This window comes from Barbatula barbatula, assembly GCF_947034865.1.
Source record: "Barbatula barbatula genome assembly, chromosome: 21".
Classification (NCBI taxonomy): Eukaryota; Metazoa; Chordata; class Actinopteri; order Cypriniformes; family Nemacheilidae; genus Barbatula; species Barbatula barbatula.
In genome coordinates, this window is record NC_136784.1 from 10,803,824 (window position 1) to 10,826,231 (window position 22,408).

Below are 22,408 nucleotides of genomic sequence, written 5' to 3' on the forward strand. Positions count from 1 at the left end.
GGAAATATTACAAAGTTACAAGAAAAATATGAAAATGTGATTTTTAAGTTAAAAAAATGTTGTAGCTGTATTTTACTGCCACCTCACCTGCCGAATAATGTATTTTTAACAGGATTTTCTACAGTGTATTGAAATTTGGTAAAAAGATATTTCAAATAAGACTTAAAATGTGCAACATAAAAAAAACGTAAAATAACTGCGTTCTCATGTTCTCAAAATTACACTTTTACGGTATTTTACTGGCATCCCAGCTGCCGGAATATATAGTTTTCAGTATAGCGGCTTACAGGGTGATATCCACCTTATGGGTTTATGGGTTGTTTTTTCGGTTAAAAAAAAACAGAGTGGGAAACTAAAAGGTCAGGATCATTCTTCTTGTACTGTAAGTATTTGCTTAAGTACAGAATCTAAGCTGAAAGGGTTTAGTTAGACACTGATGGAAATTCAGAAAATATAACATCACAGGTTTTATGAGTATATACACAAAGATACTTATTTATAACACCAAGACAATAGGTACAAACATGCAGAACAGCATTGTGTCTTTACAAATTAATTTAGATGGTTTATTGAACACAAAACCAAGTTACTCTATGCAGTTGGATATTATTATAATACAGTAATTTCACCCCAGGTAAGTGTGTCCATGTGTGCTGTTGATAGCAATATTTTAAATATAACAGCTCCCTAGTTTGAGCTTGTGAACACCTTTGCCATATGTTTGCATAGCTTCTACAATGATTCTTAATGAAGCCAGACAGGTCAAACTGGTTGTTGTTCAGGACGATTGTGTTGAATACATAATTTTTCAGCCTAACAAAATGTTTCCCATTCTAGCTTTAGCCTAGAACCAAGCTACGACTTTCTGCACATCTACGATGGGCCTGATTCTCTCACCCCACTGCTGGGCAGCTTTTACGGCACAGACGTCCCCGAGCGAATCGAGAGCAGCTCCAACACACTCTTTTTGGCCTTTCGAAGCGACGCCTCACTCAGCAGCAATGGATTTGTTCTGCAGTACACAGGTATACCTCCCCCTTGTGGTGGGAGGATGTGTTATCTATTTTTTGTTCCAGGCTGACTTTTATTGATGATTCTGTCTATTTTCATGTGCCGTCAGAAGCACTCCATTGTTTCTAACTGCGTGTCAAATTCTCATTAACGGAGGTCAAAGAACAATTTCAGGATGAAACTTTGTCCTTTGCTTTCTGTTCTTTTGTTTTTGCAGCCCGCTGTATTCACGCAGTGCTTTGAATTTTGCCTTGATCACCAAGCAACAGCCACCCACCCCCATATCACCTTTGCGGATTATAATTATCGACCCATGGCTCTTTTCGCAGTAGTCCAGAGGAGAATTATGAAATGGAAAGCCAGAATGCACTTACTAACGCTGGCGTTTGATCAATGTTTTGCAAATGAGAACAAATGAAAGTTTGCCGTCACTGCACGCGCCCTGCTGACCTCACTTACTTTGTCTGATAACACTTTGACATATTTGATTATTCGTGAACTGACAGGCCTGTCTGATCAAACGTAGCTTGTTTTTCCTATGGAGTGGGTGATTGAGTTTGGGCTTTGTTTTACATTGCTCGCTCAACAAGGCAGATATGTCAACTACTTCATGTGTGCTTCTGCGTTTTTAACGCTTTATTTTAGCGGATGTGCAAAACTCCTTAGATTTTATATAATCTGTTTGTTAGGGTGTCTGAGGTAATATGCAGATGTATTTCTGAAGGGCCAGTCATACAGGACATGTTGTTGTGTTTGGCTAGGCTAGACGGAGCGCAACGGAATAGAACAGAATACGGGGTCTCAAGACGCATTTTTCGAAGGTTAAATAATTTAAATTTGACACAATCTTAAAAAATACAAAGCTTGTAATGTGAGATGCTAAAAGTAACAGCGAGATACTCACGCCCCACTCAGACCGACAGCCACAAAGCGAGGCAAAGTCATTTATTTCAATGGAGAGCCAGCGACACGAGTGACAACTGGCAATAGCAAGTAGCCTTGTCTAGCGACGCAACGAAGATGAGATTTGCTCAACTTTATGCAAATGATGAGCGACCTTCGGGAGCGACTACCAATAGGAGTAAAGCAGCGGCCCTCACGTCAGCCATCTCATATCAGTTACCACAGGGTTTGTTTATAAATATTACTAGAGCAACCAAAGCTAGGAATGCTTTCCAACGACCTCGTAGCAAGAGACTAGCGCTGGCAGTTCTAATAAAGAATAGCACAATATACACACTAAAACTGTCTCTGCTTAGTTAAATCTTCTAATTCATCCACTTTAAAGTGATAGTTCACACAAAATAAATCTTTTACTCATCATTTCATGCCGTTCAAAATCCTGTATGACTTTCATTCCTCTGCAGAACACAAAAGAAGATATTTTGAAGAATGTTGGTAAATGAACAACACAGGCCCCCATTGACCTCCATTGTATCGGCACAAAAAACATTTCTCAAAATATCTTTTGCGTTCCACAGATGAAAGAGTCTCATACACGACTTTGAACGGCATGAGGGTGAATAAAGGATGACATTTTTTTAATTTTCAGGTGAACTGAAATATATGTTTTAAACAAATTCTAGACTTGAGATGGACTGTTTAGTCAACTAGTCTATCATTCAGCGCTACATTTTGCATACTTTGTCAATAAACTGAAAGTGCGTACAGTAACTACACCACCTACTAACTTGATCATTACAAGCATGTAGCACTCAGAGAGAGAGAGAGAGGACAAGACAGACAGAACTCCTTAGCTTACCCTCAGTGAAACGAGGAGCAGTATTCTCTCAATCTGGTGTAGCAGATGGACACAGTGTGTGGCACTTCAAAAGCTCTAGTTCTAGACCCCAGACTCCTGACAATGAATTAGTATAATCTAATGATGTGAATGAAAACCATAAATATGCAAGACGTGTATGTTTGTTTATGTTAAGTAGCATGCAATACTGCTTTAAGTCATCCTGGCACTGGCTCGACTGCCGTTGGAACGAACTGTCATCCTCTTTACAGACCAATCAGCTTCTTGCAGACTCCCAACGGCGTCTGATTGGTCTCTGAGGTGCAATATGTGGGCCAAGGATTTGCACGGTTGACCGACGGTTAAATAAACACAGCACGCACACATACACACTCCATTGCTCGTCCTAAGTGTTCCCTGCCAGCTCAAACATTTGTCATGTCCAAATGCACAAACACAAACACACATGCCGCATACGTGAATTAAACCTTAAAAACTGGCACTGGTCCATTCTTAATTACTTCATCTCCACACTGATCTTGTCAGAGCGGTAAGCAGACAGGTATAAGAAGGATAAACTGAGTTATGGCCCCTCTGGAGCATCGGGCTCCGACAAACAGACAAACAGCCTGTTTCGGCACACTATTGGTCCATGAAGGGCAAAGGCATGGCTCATCAGCAAGAATATTGTGGTGTGGTTGTGCGTGGAAGGACGGTCTCGACGACGACAACAAGAACTGCTCACGCAGTATAAATGTGTGAGATTTTGCATCCACGTTTTTGCTGTGGATGTGCAGAAAGAGTGATTGATTTCTATTTTGGTCGAAGGATGTGCTGTACACATGTCCTGCCGAGTGACGGACTGTTTTGTGTAGTCAGCGGATTTAATCTAGCCCGGTGTCGCTTGTAATCTGCCCGGCGTTGAGCAGACATGCTCCACCGGGTGTGTAGGTTGCAGAAGCATATGTTTGTATTGTGAATTTGAGGCTGTATCTGTGTGTGCTCAGTTTAAGGATATTTGAAGCGCACTTATTTACACAGAGCATGTTCACAGTCTTGCTTGTTTTATATTTGTCTTATGGGAGTCTCGGTTATGATTAGGTTGAGAAACAGTGTGTGTGGGCTTTTTCTAAATGGCCATTTCACTGTGTTTTGGTTAGAGGCAGGATTGGCTACTTGTAATCTTATTGTGATTAATAATAATAATACATATTTTTCCAAATGTTTAAGAATGAAATTCTAGTAAAACCGGTTATTATTTTTATTATTATCATCATAATTTGTATTATCATTAATTATAATTATTTTACTAGTATGTCCTGTGAAACTAAATTGAGTTATTCAAAGGCAATTTTTCTTAAAAAAATTATATTATTTTTGTTGCCTATGGTGTTATAATTGCTTCCAATGTTTCCTCATCTGTAAGTCGCTTTGGATAAAAGCGTCTGCCAAATGACTAAAAGTAAATGTAAAATCATCTTAAAAACCAGGGTTGCCAGAGCCACTGTTTACCCCATAAGGGTGCTTTAAAAATTGTCAAGCAGGGTTTTTTTAATTCAGCGTATTCTAAATTTGATTTAAAATAAAACTAAACTAAAATTTGAAATGTTTCCTTAGCAATAAGTTGGAATAAATTCTACTTTTAAAAGTTAATTTAAGCACTAAAAATATTTTACAAAAACAAGAAAATAAGTAATTAAATTAAACTGAAATAAAAACTAATTAAACTTATACAGCAAAATAGATAGAAATTTATAGAAATAAGCAAATAAATAATACACAGACAAGAGCATGTAACAAAAAATTAACTAAAATTGAAAACTACAAATATTAAATAAAAGTGAAATCACATTTCTTATAAAACTACAGTAAAATGTAAAATAACATAAGATATTGTGTTTAATGCACAACTGTTTATGTTAAATATGTATTTTTAAGTATAGGAGTGACATATTTTGAGATCTGGCAACCCTGCACCAATGAGCAATTTCCTCAATTGAAGAATTGCCAGTTTTCCCAACCTGCACATTAAGCCAAAAACGTCTTTCTAGCCCTCTTTACACCACTCACAATAGTCTTTATTTTCATCACCAGAGAATCCCAGAGAGTCGTGCTTTGAGCCAGGCCTGGTGCGAAACGGAACCCGTGTCGGCACTGAACTGAAGCTGGGAGCCACCGTCACCTATTACTGCGACAATGGCTACACTCTGGAGGGAGACGCCACTCTCACCTGCATCATGGGGGGAGACGGCAAACCCGGCTGGAACAGACCAAAACCTGTTTGCATAGGTAAATTCTGCTTAGCTATGACCGAAACAAACCCTTTAAGCTTTCCTTTTCTTCTAAGTCCACGTGTTTTTGATGTTTGACACATCTGTCGCTGCTAAAAAACAAGCGCATGTTTGCAGCGTAACCTTGAGGACTGCTTTGAACACACTGCAATTTCACTTTGGCAAACATTGGGGCTGTCTAGCAGGGCAGTTCAGGAATCAGAGAAGAAAAGTAATTTAAGATCAGCAGAATGAGAGAAGAGCAGGAGAGGAGACGGAGGACAGAAAATGAGTCGCTAATGCTTTTCTCTCTGCTGTCTCTCTTACTCAGCTCCATGCGGTGGTCAGTATTCCGGGTTGGAGGGGGTGGTGCTGTCCCCTGGTTACCCTGGAAACTACAGCATCGGGAGGACCTGCATTTACTCTGTTATTGTGCCAAAAGACTACGGTAAAACACTTTGTTACACACACTCACACATATGCGTTACTTTTGCCGCTTTACATGCAGAACGTGTGTAAAGATTACTATCATTTCAAAGAAAAAAGTCTCGAAAACAAATTTTCGATTGACTTACATTTTTACTCAAAGTTTTCCAATTGGCTCAGTTACGTTTTTATAGATTTCACAAACATCTATCAAAAACACAAGTGATATGTATGAAACCTCACTAGAAAAACCCTGTCATACCCAGAAAGTTTTGAGTTTTAGATACATTTTTACTGTCTTGTGACTTCAAAAGTGTGTTTTTAACCTGGAAAGGTTGATACTAAATCGTAAATATAATGTATCATGTCTTGCAGTATTTCTCATAGCACTGCTGTCCGTCTGAAACTTGGTATCTCCATTTTTTATAATTTTCTATTATTGTCATAAATCATTATTATGAGTCACTCTTTATGTCTGGGTTTAACAAATATCTAACTAATAAAAAGTATTAAAAGTGCTTGTCTATGTTGTCAACGCAGTCTTTAATCATTTATAGGTTTGTTTTGTTTACATTTCCTGCAAAACAGTGAATTTGGACATCCGAGGTTTCAGAACGACAGCGACGATATGTTCACATATTAAAAATCACCATATTATATTTTGTTGTGAGTTAGAGAGCTTCTCGCTGTTGGATGAACTTTGCATATTCCCTAATATCACCCCAGCATTCCCTAATATCACCCCATTTGGCCAATTTGGGGGTTCCTATCGAGTCTGAAATAGCAGCCACAAACAGGCTCGTATTTCTCCGGGTCAAGACAAATGTTGTGGAAGCACAGATAATTAAGGCACAAATATTCGTGGCAGAGAGAAACGGCTTCCAACAGCTGCGAGATAGAGAGCGTAGCAACACATGGTATCTTTTTTATGGCCCTCATTTGGACATTTACTCTACAAAGCCCTAGGGTGTGCATAGAGAGGAAACAGGTGCTTCACGGGTTATATAGGGTTTTACTGTTGAATTAACATTTACAGTCATGGTCTCCTTTGCATATTTTCTGACGCAATATTTTTCTTTTCTTTTGCAGTGGTGTTCAGCCAGTTCGCCTTCTTTCAGACCGCACTCAATGACGTGGTGGAGGTGTATGATGGACCCACTCAGCATGCCCGCGTTTTGAGTTCCCTCTCTGGGGCGCACACAGGTCAGCAAACCTCCTCTAGCAGCATTACCTTGACTATTGCGGTCCATAGCGGTATGAGGAGATTAATGCTAAAGAGACTGCATTCAGACTGAATGGGGACTAGAGAAAGTCAATTAATCGACTCATTTAAAGGCGGGGTGTCCGATTTTCGATTTACGCTTGTTTAGACAAAGTCGGGCCGAGTACCCAAACAACCTTGTAGCCAATCAGCAGAAAAGTGCACAGGGCGGACATTAGCCGAGCCGACTGCTGAAGAAAGCGAAAGATGGTGGTAGGAATGTGTCTGTTGGCAAAGAGAAATCGGACACCCCGCAAGTTTTTAAGTCTATGAAATCATACCATTTATAGAAGTTGTGGATCAGTTTTGTCACTTAATGAAAATGTTTTCAAAATTGGTTCCTAAATCTTCCATTATTCAGCCAAACAGTTTTCCCCGCCCACAGCCTATCATAATGTTCAAACAATCAAAATGTTTTGAAAGCATTTCAGTTTTTTCTTTGCTTGTGGTTACAGGGCTACAAATAGCTTACTTATACGGGTCTATGCGTATTAGGCTGGGATATAAATATTTTCAACACCTAAATCCTTAAACAACAAAGAATTGTGGCTTATGTGAGGACGTTCTGCTGCTGTTATCAGAATGTAAGAAAACACTTCATGCCACATGATGTACATAAGAGAATAAAACCGTTTCAGAATAAAAACGCTCAATGACTCTGAGTCTAACAAACGAAGTTTAATAAAACATAATCTGCTAAATTGGGAACTTTTACTTGTAGACAACCCAATCAAACAGGAAAAACACACTAGACCTAGCTGAACCAAAATCTACATTTGGGTGGTGTTTACATTAGCACGTTGTCGTACGAAAATGGCGTTTCAAAACTAAAACAATCCCTGTTAAACAGCACTGCCGTTTCCACATGCTTTTGAGAAAAAATCTGAGTTTACACTATACTACCGTAAACGCATGTCACATGACCATTCAGACACGTTGGGCATAAACAAACAAATTTGAACAGTTTTACGGGCATACATAAGTTGGTTGTTTGATGACAGTCGGTTACTAGTCACAAACCGGCCAGGACAAAAATGGACATTGTATTTTGTACTGAATCTTTTCTTCAAATTGATATCATCCATATATGACCATATATTGATCGTGTGTTGAAAGTGGTCAAACATCTTCCTAAAGACAGCCCCACAGCTGTACATTTTCCAGTCCACTGTGGTGGACGGTATCGAATGCACATCCAGGGGATTGGCACGTTTAACAGTTTTCGAGCGGCATTGCAGCCGTGTTAGGAATAATGCGACTATTGGAACAAACAGCAGGTGTGAATAAATCAGCGACCAGGGTTTCCCTTCACCTCTGCCTTGACCGGATTATTAGCTGTCAGTCTGTCGACCGCCCACAGAGCCACGGTTTAATAACATCCCAGCGTGCCACAGGCATGAGCAGACGCGTTGGTTGATCCCAACATGAGCGGGTGTGTTGTGCAGTTTCATCTTCTCTGGCCACTGCAGGAATTTGTCAACACTGAGCCTGCTCTCTCCAAACCCCTGTGGAGCTCGGCTGAGCCCCAGGGAACTGTAGATAGACTCAAAGCTTCAGCCCCCACACCGCGACACAGAAAACATATACCATAAATAATGAGCGATGCAGAGGAGAGATTCAAGAGAATAGGGTTTGTTAGAAAACATTAAAAATGATTTCAGTAAAACGAATTCAGGAGTGCTGTAGCTCAGCGGTTTGGTGCATCCTTCTGAAGACTGCAATCGTGAAGAGCAAATTGCTTTCAGCAATTTACGTCAGTGTTTGTGTTGTTTGCTCATTTGCCTAATTCTGTCAGTGACTCGTGTCCTTCGACAGTGCAGCACATAGACTCAAGCCATGCTATTACTGTGCACAATTCAGTCTTATTAAATCTCCCTAAACAGGTTTAAACATTTCCAGTGTGATTGCATCTCTTTAACACCTTTCCTGTGCTTTCAGGTGAATCATTACCGCTTGCCACTTCCTACCAGATCCTCATCCGCTTCTCCTCCAAGGGTCAGTCAAGCTCTAGAGGTTTCCACCTTGTCTACCAAGGTAAGCTCATTTTCAAAGGTGCACTGAATCAGGTTTACTTCATTCATATTAGTTGCTCAATAATTAATTTACACTGAACGATTCAACTTATGAGGTCAGGCATATGTTAAAGTGATAGTTTACCAAAAATGTTGTTATCAATTACTCATCCTCATGTCATTTCAAACCTGAGTTACTTTCTTGCTTCTGCAGAACACAAAAGAAGATATTTTAAAGATGGGGTAACTCACAGGTTTTGCCAAACTCATATTAATCTTGACTTCCTCTGCGGTATTATTGCGTACATCATGTGTTCGAAGAGTATGTAGTTTGATCAAGCTGTACGATTATTTCCGGCAAAAGACGAGATTCTGGACGCAGGCCGAGGGGATGGAACTACAGCACGAGCACACGATACATCATCACATTATCACTTCGTGTTTTTTACATTATGCGCGTACGTGGCAATTGCCAACAAAAACACAGACATATGACTTAGTTTGACTTACCCTGTGCAGTTCATGTCCGGCATCTTTTAGCACTGGGACCCCACCATCTATCAGTATCAAATGATCTCAAAATCCAGCGTTATATCCACCTTTTATATGACATCCATCACTACAATTCTGTGAACAAACAGACACACCTTAACTTCACTATTGCAAGAGTAACAAGCTGCAGCTGCAGGCCCACAGCTCAGCCAATCTTGATAAACGGGTCTTCCTATCGCTCTTTCCGTGGGCTTGCTTTTCTAGGAGAATTGCCCAATAAAAGGAATATGATTCCTGTTACGTGATCCAGTGATCCAGACTTATAAAACACTTTCTGAAACAAGTTGGAGTGCTGGGGGAGTGTATCAATCGCAAAAATACTACGTCAAACATACATCTCGTTTTGAAATAAGTTGACCATGTTAAGAATGATAGCCAGCCGATTTAACAGTGTAAAGATGTCAGGATGCATGAAATAGCATGATGCTCGATCTTTAAAGAATGATGTGTAACTGATAAAGCGGTACACATTGGGTACCGTTGTTGTTCGGTTACCAACATTCTTCAAAATATCTTCCGCAGAAGAAAATCATACAGGTTTGAAATGACAAGGATGAGTAAATAATGAATTTCTTTTTTGGTTGAACTATTTCTTTAAAAAACATATACAATGTTTAAAAAAATAAACAATGCTTTGAATGGCATCATTCTGCTAGAAAGTCTGTTACCAGACTACATCTCTCTCTATAATAGCTATCTTGGATTTTATGAGTTAAAACGGCATTATTTTATTATTATGCAGTCACACGCTTGCTCGTTTCCTGACATGCCCTTAATGGAAAAGTACAGCACCTTATAAAAGTATTAAAGTTGTGGGCTTCTGGGGCATCCCAACCAGCTGTACCTACTAGAGCTTAAAATCTCACTAACATTTGAGTTGGCATGCACTGTATTATGCATTGCCAGTAATTTCCCACCTGTTTAGAGTTATTGAAGGACGTTGCCATAACAACCTGAAGCTCCATTGTGTACTAATTCAATTTACAATTGTTGCTTTTTTTTATCTAGCTGTCCCAAGGACCAGCGCGACCCAGTGCAGCTCTGTTCCTGAACCAAGGCACGGCAGACGAACGGGCAACAACTTTGCAGTGGGGGCTCTGGTGAGCTTTGAGTGCAGTGCGGGATATGTCCTGGAGGGACCCAGTGCCATCGAGTGTCTGACTGTACCCAACGCTCTGGCACAGTGGAACGGAAGCATGCCCAGCTGTATAGGTGAGAACTACGGATACAGTTCTAGAGCTGTGTTTTCAAGGCCACACTTTTTCCACTCTTACTTCACAATCATCATTCCAAGAGTCATTGAGTGCGTTTACATGGATCTTAATCCGATTATGCTTAAAAGGCTGAAAACAAATAAGGTCATATAAATGCGTAAAACGGCGTAAAAAACCTGCTCCACAGAGGTAGTTTTTTGCCCATTACTCTGATTTTGCGTTGCATGTAATTGGCTTTAACAGATTTTCTCCCAGTTTGGTTTATGTCTGACAGTGCAATAGTAACGCAGTTAAACACGTAGCCGTTCCGCGTAGCCGGTTTACAGGTCGTGTGCAATCACATGGTTTTTATGCAAGCGAGGCATGGCTGGAGGGCAGCAAGTGATATATCCCTCCATAGGAATTCACTATCACAAACTCAAAGTACCTATGTTTAAAGACCAGAACAATGACTTGGTAAGCCAAAATTTCTCCCAAACCTTGTAATAATTTTTTACAAGTTTTATGTTCTCAGTTTGTCGGTGCCACTTTATGTGGTTTCTTTATAATGAACTTTGATGAGTAACAAGCTTAACATGAAACTATTGTTAATCCTGGAATAAAGGCTTGTTCTTTTAACAGTAGCTAGTGTTTATTACAATTAAGGTTTAACAAAAAATAGTTTTTAAGTGGTCGATGTTTCTGTACGTTAAGCTGTTTCATTATTTTGGACTTTTATGGCCAAGATTTATCCCTTTATCCATTTAATCAGGACTCGATCTTTGCTGCGCCATGACAAGGTTCTTGAGCAGTAATTTTGAGCTCACCTGGTCATAGTTAAGGTGCGATAAACCTTGTTAAGCGTTTTATAAAGTCTTCCTGCTCGGCTCATCCCAACCGCTGACTCAAGTTTACAAGCCACTTTTATCATCGTTTCTAAGCCAATTCTCGCATTTTCCCCTTCAACTTTTGCTACACAATAAAAACACTTTTCATGGTTTGATCGATTTGAACAGCCAAAAATGGCGCAAAGCACAGGTATTTTGAGTTTGTTCTAGTGGATTCCTATGGAGAACATCGCTTCCTGCCCTCCATCGGCACTTCGCTTAGTGCTGTGATGTAATGTGCAAATGACCTATTGATGTGCATGCAAACATGTGAAAACTGGTTTCTTTTATAAGCTGATTTTTGTTAGATCTGTTTATTTTGTGCATTTAAACACACTCATTGTTAGTCATTCTTGAAAAAAATCGTTTTCTACATAAAATTGACCTTCACAATGTATATAATATTCTCAAAAATTATAACCTTGATCATTTTAATATTGACCAAGGGCATGTCGTCATTATTGTGGCTATGACTGACTTTGACAAGGTCTTATAGCATTTCTGCTATTTTCTGTTTTCTGAACTTGTCTGTCGATCCTAATGATGCTGTACATGCTGTCATTCCTCCGATTTTTATTTAATTTCCTTTGCGCTTAAAACAATTGACACTTTTAGAACAAAGTTATCAACATAAGCACTTGCATTTCTATTTCAAATCAAAATAATTTTTTCATGCTGTTTACCTTTACTGCACTTAAAGGGCAAGTTCACCTAAAATGGCACTTTTCACTATTTACACACCATGTCATTTCAAGAAATATGTTGGTAACCAAACAACATTGGCCTCCATTCACTTCCAACGTATGGAGACAGAACATCAAATTATCTTCTTTAGCATTTCACAGAAGAAAGCGTCATATACAGATTGACATACCAGAGACTGTTCTACAGCATATACTATTGCTACTGCATCATAACATTTTTGTATATTTTGTTATCAAATATCTGTCCTTTACATTCGACATCCCAGTTAAATACAGAGATTCGCATCACAGCTCTGGTGACTTTCCCCGCAGTGAAACCTAGCCAACAGACTCAAGCTTTCTCCTGAGAGCGAGCTGTCGCCAACACGCTCTTTCTCGGCTTAACAACCTACAGCAGACAGCTGTGGGCTAGCAGTCATGGCCTCCGGCACGTCACGCACACACAAACACACATATGTGGCAGATGTCTCCGTGGAGGCTCTGTTTTTTAGACTGTGCGCGCTCAGGTGTCCGCGGCTCGTGTGCAGCTGCTTACCTGTGCGGCTACCAGATGTTTGACCACAAGAGCTTCAAGGGAGACGATGGTGTCCTGGAAATTTGTAAATACTCTTGGAGACCACAGAGGGGTTGTGTGCGGTTTGTTTTCCTGCCTGGCCTTTCATTCTTTTCTCTTGTGCCTTAGTTCCTTGTGGAGGGAATCTAACCCAGCGGATAGGGACTATTCTGTCACCCGGATACCCAGAGCCCTACCTGAACAGCCTGAGCTGCGTGTGGAAGATCACCGTACCCGAGGGAATGGGAATTCAGGTACGGCCGATGACAGAAACAACAAACCAGCTTTTATCTCCTTTATTGCAGTATCAGTCTGAATACAAAGCTTCACCAAACGTGTTTCCTTTCTCGGGTGTCGCTATGCATATTCTTTGATTTAAGTGTAGTAACATGGTGTTTGACACATCTGCAATGCTTCAGTTTTTCATTTCAGTGCAGATCATAACCGTTTAGAATCTCAAAAGGGAAGCAGAACCTTTAGTCTGCAGATTTGGAGTAGCATCTACACAATCACCATTGTTTCCAGAAGTCCAGTGACTTCACTGTAAAACTACACTAGTTTTAAAGTATCTATGCTAACGTCAAACTAGAAAAACTTGGATTAAGTTACTCGCATTACTATTTCAGAAAGCTCAGAGCAGATGTAGCAGCGTTTCTTACGTGAAAACAGTCTGAGTTTTCATCCACCGCTCCGGATTTGCCTCACGCTGTCGGAGACAAGTGTAATCAAATATAGCTCTGAATCATGGGAGGAGTTCAGGGCCGCTTGCTTAACTGCCTTTAACCCAATTCATAAACTTCCCCGCCGTAGGAGAATTGGAACCATGCTGAAATGATTACAGGATCACGGAAAGTACATGGAAAGACAGGCTGATTTAAAGAGGCAGTGGTGTGAAAGGAAAGAGATGCAGGAAAGTTTCCCATTGTTTATTTTGTGAATGTTTATGGACTCTGAGAATGTACATTCATCTTTACAGACAATAGTGTATTTGCAATAATTTTCCATGATCCCTTTATTTTCGTTTGTTGAGGAAATATACAGTAGATGTAAGATATACATCATCTTACAACAACGAAAAAAGAGACCATCTCAAAATGAGTTTTATATTTTTAATATTTATTATTTATAGGTATTGGTTTAGATAAAACTTTTTTTTACTAACAATCTTCCTCCAAAATTTCAAATAAAAATCTTGGTTCTATTCACATTTATTTGCAGGAAATGAAAAATAAAAGACCATTTTCAGACCTGTCATTCTGCAAAGAAAACAAGCTCATGTTCCCTTTTAAGCAATGCGACAGTAATATTTGTACATGTACAGTATTTAGGAAAATATTTTTTATGTGATAATTTGCTTTATTTTCAACCCAGTTTTCGTGTGTCTTGTCATGCTGTCAGTCTTTCACATTGCTATTGGATGACTTTGTCACTCCTGAGGTTTGATTTTGTTGAAATATAACAGACACTGGACTGGAATGGCCACAATACATCTAGTAATGATGATTAAATCAAAATTTGGATTGGTCATTTGTTTTTCTCCGCTGCGGTATCATACTCTGTCAATAGCCAGAAGAATATTGAGGGATCCCTGCTAGTTGAAGAAAAACTGTAGCTGAATTATATAGTTTAAAGTCTTTTTAACTTGTATCTAAGTTGGAAGAAACGCACTGAAGGGGTGCTCCTTTTAACCGATATTGTGTTTTCATTTTGTCGTTTCTTTCTTTTGCAGACCGTTCAGGACAGTCTAGATAAAGAACCCCTCCCTTTAACAAAATTTCCAATTCGCCGTGTGAAGCAAGCACAAATAAATGTGCCATTTGACAGCAAAGCTATCAGATGTGACAGTCTTCCGCCGATAGCCACAGTTATATCACTGTGACCGGCCAATTTCTAGGCTTGTTTTGCTCGGGCAAAATAAATGTCTACCAAAATATTTGCTGGGCTTCACATTGCAAACTATACGTGAAGGGCATAACTCAAAGAGACACTCAGGTTTAAAAATGGCATTTCTTTGAAGGTTTTAATGCTTTAAACTGACAGTTGACTGAAGTTACATACGGTAAAAGCAACTAAAGCATTGGCGTATTTCTGTAACTTCAAGGCTATACACTAGATTTAAAGTATATTGTGCCTGATCTAATGCCTTTGGTATAATCCACTGATGTCTCTGTTGTTTTCATTGCTTCAGATCCAGGTGATTAGCTTTGTGACTGAGCAGAACTGGGACTCTCTTGAAGTGTTTGATGGGGGTGACAACACTGACACCATGCTGGGGAGCTTCTCAGGTGGGCTGAACTCGGTTCATTTCATAAACACACATCGCCACATTAATCTTGCTTTGAAAATTCCTCTGCTGCTGTCTAAGAGCGCTACACTATGTCTGTTTTCTATATATTTTTATGAAAACACCTTCCTTTATAACACTAGCAATGTGAAGAACACAAAATAATGTGTAGACGAGGTTTTTAGATCAAGTGGAAGATTTTTGTGCATTATGGGAATCAACAGTACTTGCACAGCTGGAAGGTGCAGAATTGTACTTGTTTTGACACAAAGATCAAGCACAAATGTCACAAGTGCCCCAAACAAATAAAGGAGTAGAGTGTAAAGATAAATGAGCCAATCAGATCCGTGCTTACTGGATTATAAGAGGGTTGTGTTAGTTGTGACACATTCAGAATCTCATCTTGCTTTTCTCATTTGAAATGATGGGGTAAAATACATAAATATATTTTCCCTTACTCGATTGGTGAATAATATTTCAAAACACACTGGAATTCCAAACAATCATAAATATCATTTTGAGAGATTATTTTGCATAACGTTATAAAACAAAAATATCTATACAGTACTATAAATTTGGATCAACACAACAAGACTCTTTTTATCTACAGGTACAACAGTCCCAGCCCTTCTTAACAGTACCTCCAACCAGCTCTACCTACACTTCTTCTCAGACATCAGCGTCTCTGCAGCAGGTTTCCGTCTGGAGTACAAGAGTAAGACATCTGTTGCACGTCCCTTACATCTGTCTCTGAAAACTCACCTTGCTTTTTCAATTCATCTTAATTAACTTCTTTATTCGTCATATTTTGTTTTTCTCCCGCAGCTGTGTCTCTGACTAGCTGTCCCGAGCCCATCGTGCCCATGAATGCCTACAAAGTGGGCAACAGGTTACAGATGAACAATGTGGTCTCCTTCCAGTGTGATCCCGGTTATACTCTGCAGGTGAAAGAGAGCTTGCCAAGAGTCAAACCAAACCAGATACACAATGCAGTGCTGAATTGGAAAAGAAGCATCTAATTTCGAAGCATAAAGCCAGCGCTTTGTTGGTCTGAGCAGGTTTAAGCTGGTCCCACAGTCTGGCAAAGCCGGAACAAATGAAAAGTTTCCAAATCTTGTTAAAACTCTTTGTTGTCATTTTATGTAAGTGATGGTAAAACACTGCGTAGGACAGGAAGTGGACAGTAAACATACTGAATAAATAAAGGAACGACCCAAAGACAAACAACATCTCTGTTTTATCTTTGCAGGGAGTCTCCCATATCACCTGCATGCCCGGACCTGTGCGCCGCTGGAACTATCCACCTCCTCTCTGCATCGGTAACAACATTTGTCATCTTTTATTCATTTATTTTCTTTCTAAATCCTTTCACTGCAGATTTAGGATCTGCTTAGGATCTGCTCAGATCTGCTTCTCGGTCCCAAATGGTCCAGGGCACCTTGTGACTTACGATGTATTTGAACACTGAAAGAGAAGTTTGTTCTCTTAAGAATAAATGTTCAGCTTTTTTTATGGCATTCACTTTGATATTTTGAAATTCTGCGCTATAGCATTTTACATTTGTAAATATGAAAATAATTTGCCTGGGGTCCAAATACTTTTGAGGAGTCTGTATTCATCATTAAAGCATCACATGGTTGTGCAAAGAGAGACAACTAATAAAGATGACCTATCACATGGTTATTGGTTGTATTTCCCGCTGCTATGAGCGGAGCTCACGCCATGATTCATGGCTTGAACATTCATCAGCAGTTTCCTGATTCCCGCTGTTTTTTTATTAACACGCAGCACATTTTAACTCCTCCACTATCTGGATGTCCATTCAGCAAAAGAGTCTCTTTAAGTCCAAAGGCAGGGCTTTAATCAGAGTGATATTTGAATCAATCAGTGGTTTAGACTCAAAGCCTGGAGAGGAGGAGATGAACACTGTGTATTTCCACTGATATGAGAAGATTGAAGGCTACAGAGGTACTCAAGTGTCCTTTGATAGCTTCCGAAAGTGATTTGGCCTTTTTTAATAAATGAAAGACGTGTTTCGCCTATGATGTCACCAGAAAGCGAATGTATTGTATTTCTTTCTTTAACACAAAGCTTTTAGGGGCCAGTGCGTCAGGTAGTCGACGTTGGCAAGCAACAAAAGAGTTGTAGATGTGTAGCCTACACAGACTGCATCATGTCACATTGAAATGTGTGTTTACTTCATCTTCATCCATGTCAGGGGTTTTCAAATTGGAGTCTGAGGACATCTAGGGAGTGACGGGGTCTGTTTTAAAGTTTAGAGAATAACTAGAAATAAACAAAGAATAAAAAATTGGGCTCAAATAAATAAATGAATTACCGTATCGATTCAAGTACACTTTGAGATTAAAATCTAATTCATATATTAATAAATTAATTTTATTTAAGCAAAGTAAACATTTTATAAACACAATTAATACATTTCAGAGTACTTTACAATAGTGATAAAAATATATAGGAATGTAACTTGATAAAAACTCTTTTTATTTTTTTTGTGTGTTGAAAATAGAACAATGTTGAAAATAGAAAAAATGCTAAACATTCATTACGTCATTAAAATGTAATTGATCCATTAATAAGAATATGACCATATTCCAAGTTTGTGCGAAACCTGATGATTCATGTTATCCTAAAAAAAATAATTCCAAGTACTCTCTTGTGAATCAATGAAGTCACAAAAAATGTCACTGTATTTTTTTCTGGGGTGGAAGTTTGTCACAAATTTGACTAGTGACTCAGAAGTACTCTATATACTAGAAGTGTTTTACATTCTTCTAAATCTTACAGCTTTCTTCCAAAGTTAATTTAGACTTTATTGTTGAGCCTCATATTTTTGACCACATACTACATTTAACAACAATTAAATGCTCACCAAAAATAAAAAGCTTCATTTGCATGTCGGTGACATCAATTTTCACTTCAGTCATGCGCTATATGTATTTTCTCACCAATCAACATAAGTGATAATTTCCTTTTAACTTATTACTGTACTTGCTTTGCATCTCTCTGCTGTTTGAATTGTCCTCTGGGGGTCTTGAATCTTGAGCACAGCAGTTCTGGTTTGTCACGGTTTGTGTTTTCTTATATCTTTCCCACCATTTTCTTTCCGAACAGCTCAGTGTGGGGGAATCAGAGAGGAGATGGAAGGCACCATCCTCAGCCCTGGTTTCCCAGGAAACTACCCTAGCAACAGTGACTGCACCTGGAGGATTTACTTGCCAGTTGGTTACGGTAAGGACACAGCAGAAAGAATTTCCTAGAAATGCCAGTCAGTTTAAAATGAAATGGCTGGTTGTGCTAAGCATGCTTTTTACTGCACTTAGCTCAGTTGTTGAATAATGCCACATTTGGTTTGCGTGGTTTAACAGATTCAGTTTTTATTCAAACAGGGGCTCATGTGCAGTTTCTCAACTTTTCCACCGAAGCAAACCATGATTTGATGGAAATCAGGAACGGACCTTTTGACACCAGCGCAGTGGTTGGCAGATTCAGTGGACAGGACGTACCGCCATCTCTTCTGACCACCTCACACGAGACCACCATATATTTCCATAGCGATCACTCTCAGAATAAGCCTGGCTTCAGATTTGATTATCAGGGTAAGGAAAGTGACACAGAAAGGGCACAAGAGAATAAAAATATAGGCCATGGAACGAAAAACCTTTTATTTTTTTGCTTTCGAAGATTATGTTCTTAAGAACCTCTTACCAAGACAATCAGTCAGGATAACAAGGAAACATAGTAATAACCATGGCTCTGTGACTCTGTGCATAAAATCCATCAGCTATCAAATGCTGCTGTTATTTCCTTACAATCCAATGTAAAATATCAGTCCAATGAGTGAATTCCAGATTCATTGAGTGTTGTAAAAAATTTTTTTTATATCATTTTTTATCTCCAAGTCGAACGCATGACGCTATTGGAATCTGTACGCCCATGCAGTGAAAGTTTTAACTTGTAAAATCAGTATTTCCATCATTATATGTGCATTAGCATATAAATCAAGCATTATATCCAGCAGTGCATCCTTTTGCATGATCTACAGAAATCAATTCCTTCAGTCGTATTCTTTCTAGGCTAGACACTTTGCCCTATTTTCTTTTTTTGTTTATGAGATTTGAATAATACTTGCAGGTAATTTGTTCCTCAATTACAATAAGTCACAAATAATAGAAAGATCAAGCAAAATATAACTCTTTTCAAAATGCCCTTGAGATGAAAGACCAGTTGTGGAACCAAGATAAAACTTGACAAGATGTTGTGATATAAATGTCTACGGTGTGGTAGTTTCACTGGCTAACATAAGCATTGTTAATTGGCTGCATCATTATGAAGTTAAGGCTGACATAAGCATTTAAAACATTTAATATCACAAGAACTTGGATAAAATGTGTTTTTAGCACATTGTCATGCTATTTACGTAAATTTCACTCTTTGGTTCTTGGCACATGGTTTACATAGAGACTTCCCAGAGTTTAGGCTGAATTTGTGTGCCGTGCTTACAGTTCAGGGCAGACTATATATATATATATATATATATATATATATATATATATATATATATATATACATATATTTGAATAATGAAAATTGATTTGTGTGAGATTTCAGCACCAGATGCACTTTTCGTGAACTCATGGGAACAACTTCCAGCAAGGTCAAAAATTGTATCATGTTGATCTTTTCCCATCTCATATTGCAATAAATCAAAATGTCTCTCTTCCCCCCAGCCTATGAACTTCAGGAGTGTCCAGACCCTGAACCCTTTCGCTATGGTGTTGTTGTGGGAGCGGGTTACAATGTCGGCCAGTCCATCTCCTTCGAGTGCTATCCTGGATATCAGCTGATGGGTCACTCCATTCTCACCTGTCAACATGGAACTACCCGCAACTGGGATTATCAGTTTCCTCGCTGTGAAGGTACGACCCCCCTCTATTTACTCCTCCATGTCAGAACATGCTTATTTGAACACTGAGGTTAGACTCAAGTTTGTTAAGTACATATTTAAAGTGATAGCTGCGCAAAAATGAAAATACTGTCATCATCAGGCTTTCCAAACCTGTATGAATTAGTTTATTCTGTTGAACACAAAAGAAGACATTTTGCAGAATGTGGGAAACCAAGCAGTTTTGGGGCACCCTTGACTACCATACTAGTTTCCTTTTCCTACTACAGTAGTCAATGGTGCCCTATAACTGTTTGGTTGCAAACACTCTTCCACATATCTTTCTTTGTGTTTAGCATAACAACTAAATGTATACAGGTTTCGAAACAACTTGAGGGTGAGTAACTGATGATATAATTTTCATTTTCAGGTGTTCTGTCTCTTTTGAAACATTCGCAGAAATATGTACACTGCAGTTGCATATGGTAACCTCGATTTATACCATAAAAACTAGTTTGAGATTTGTGACACCGTTACGCTCTGTTCCCATCATCACTCTACTCCTGAATATGGAGACAGGAAGGGCACCAGCACATCAATGCTAATTCAGTCCCTTTATTATAAATCATCCCCACAGACTGAAGGTTCTCTCCCTACTGTCCCCCCGTCTCCCAAAGGGGATGATGGGAAGGAAAAGCAAAGAGTTCTCATTCATACGCCTCCTCCTTGACCCACATTCTCATGCTCACATTGATTGATTCGATGAGTTAATTATGCATGTGGTCATGTGGTAGCGTGCGCACAGGGGACGCTAACCGCTCGTGTGGGAACAAAGATGCTCTGGGGAGTTTCTCAAGCGGCTGTCAGGACCATCTCAATATCGGTGCGCTGCCCAGGTGCTGTAGTCCTACAAACAGAAACACACATTATTCATCCACGCTGCGTTATTAATCTACACAAAACGGGAAAACTTAGTGCCAACATGGGCCTTGTTAGAACAGTCTTGCAGAGCGGGTAATTGAATTTGTGGTAATCGAGGACTCTAGCATGGCAGAGTGAAACAAGGAAGAATAGATACAAGAGCACGCTGTGTAATGTGCACGCTGTCAAATTGAAAATTGAAAGATGCAACTCTTTTGTTAAGGGAAACGGATTTTGCTATTAGACCATTGCAGCACCTTTGAAAGTGGCGTCTCTGTGTTGGAGTACAGCAGAGTCATTTTCACTGACTTAAGTGGCCACTTAACATGTAAATTACATTTCTGGTGACTTCTAAGAACAGCTCAAGCCGGTCTTTGAGGATATGTTAGGTTTTTCAACCTGGAGAACTAAAAGAGAGAATTAAAAAGATATTACAACTGGCACAAAAAAGGATTACAACCATGTTTTTAATTGCATCTCAGATGAATGAATAAGCATTTACTGTATATAACACTGTGTGTATTGCTGTACACCCAAAGTGCTCTCTCCTAAATGAAATTACTAAACCGAGTTGTTGTAGTTTTATGTTTTTTTTTTTTAGTTTTATTAATACTTTGAAAGTTTTTTTAGTTTTTAGCGATTTTGTGTGTTTTTGCTATTTGGTTTTGTTGTCATTTTATTATTTATTTTTATATTGCTATATAAATTGTTAGTTTATTGTAAGTATTTTTCAGTTAATAATTTTAATGTCTCAACTTAAACATAATTCAGTTTATTTTGCTGAGGCAACATTTCTACAGTAATTTTTGTGAATTAAAGTTCTAAGTTAAATAATATTATTGGAAAATTATTGTAAAAATTATAGTATTTTTGTTTCAATTAACAAAAATATTGAATAGTTTTGTTACTAATCTAATCTAAATTAATTTAATTTAATTCTACTGTTTCTCCGCCAGCGTTCTTAAAAAGAACTACCAGCGATTGCGTCAAGAGAAAAAAGCCTCTTGTTAAAAAATCTGTCTTCGTTGTTATTTCATCTTGAATCGCATGCTTTGTCCACATCGGATTCATCTGTTTTAGTTTTGGATCTGCAGATGCTATATTCTTTCAGAAGAATAGCGCCCCACTCTGTGAAAACAGGGAATGATTAGAAAAGCTTGTTAATGGTGGTGAAAGAGTAAAGCACAATAAAATAAATCTTGTTTATGTTCATTTTCTATCGATCTTGATGCAGTTATACATGTGATAATGACCAAATGATGAGAACAAAAGATTATACTAGTGCCAATATTACTGCATCCTTCATAAGCTACTTAAGCACCTAGATCTGACCTGTAAGATTGTGAAAGTGCACCATGCTAATTGTTTGCCGCACTGTTTTTTGCGGTCACGTTTCTGCAGTTACCTGATTTACATTATTCCTTAATTGAATCAGCCACTAAAACAATGCACAAACCGCATGCAGATGCACACGCCATCACACAATTCATTCCCATAGAATTCCCTCCCTGGTGTTTTTCATTTGCCTTTGTCTCCCTGTCATACTTGCTCCAGTTACCACTCCAGCTACCACCCGCATACGCTGCCAATAACAGTTTGAGTTCTCAATACGCTGTCATGTGCATAGATCGCTTCTCCAGATGCGATAGAAGGCTGATCGATCCTCTCATCCATTTTCCCACCGGCCGTT

General features: G+C 38.9%; 1 protein-coding gene across 1 annotated transcript in view; it reads left to right on the forward strand.

Moving 5' to 3' along the window:
- Positions 1–22,408, forward strand: part of csmd2 (CUB and Sushi multiple domains 2) — a gene marked incomplete at both ends in the record, with an annotated part of 241,505 nt that overhangs the window by 178,525 nt on the left and 40,572 nt on the right. The window contains 14 exons of the mRNA XM_079485563.1: positions 838–1,025; positions 4,847–5,041; positions 5,354–5,470; positions 6,538–6,651; positions 8,648–8,743; positions 10,282–10,485; positions 12,740–12,864; positions 14,799–14,895; positions 15,505–15,609; positions 15,720–15,838; positions 16,144–16,213; positions 18,027–18,143; positions 18,302–18,511; positions 19,643–19,831. Coding sequence (XP_079341689.1) covers positions 838–1,025; positions 4,847–5,041; positions 5,354–5,470; positions 6,538–6,651; positions 8,648–8,743; positions 10,282–10,485; positions 12,740–12,864; positions 14,799–14,895; positions 15,505–15,609; positions 15,720–15,838; positions 16,144–16,213; positions 18,027–18,143; positions 18,302–18,511; positions 19,643–19,831 — 1,946 coding nt within the window. The remainder of the gene's footprint in view (positions 1–837; positions 1,026–4,846; positions 5,042–5,353; positions 5,471–6,537; positions 6,652–8,647; positions 8,744–10,281; positions 10,486–12,739; positions 12,865–14,798; positions 14,896–15,504; positions 15,610–15,719; positions 15,839–16,143; positions 16,214–18,026; positions 18,144–18,301; positions 18,512–19,642; positions 19,832–22,408) is intronic.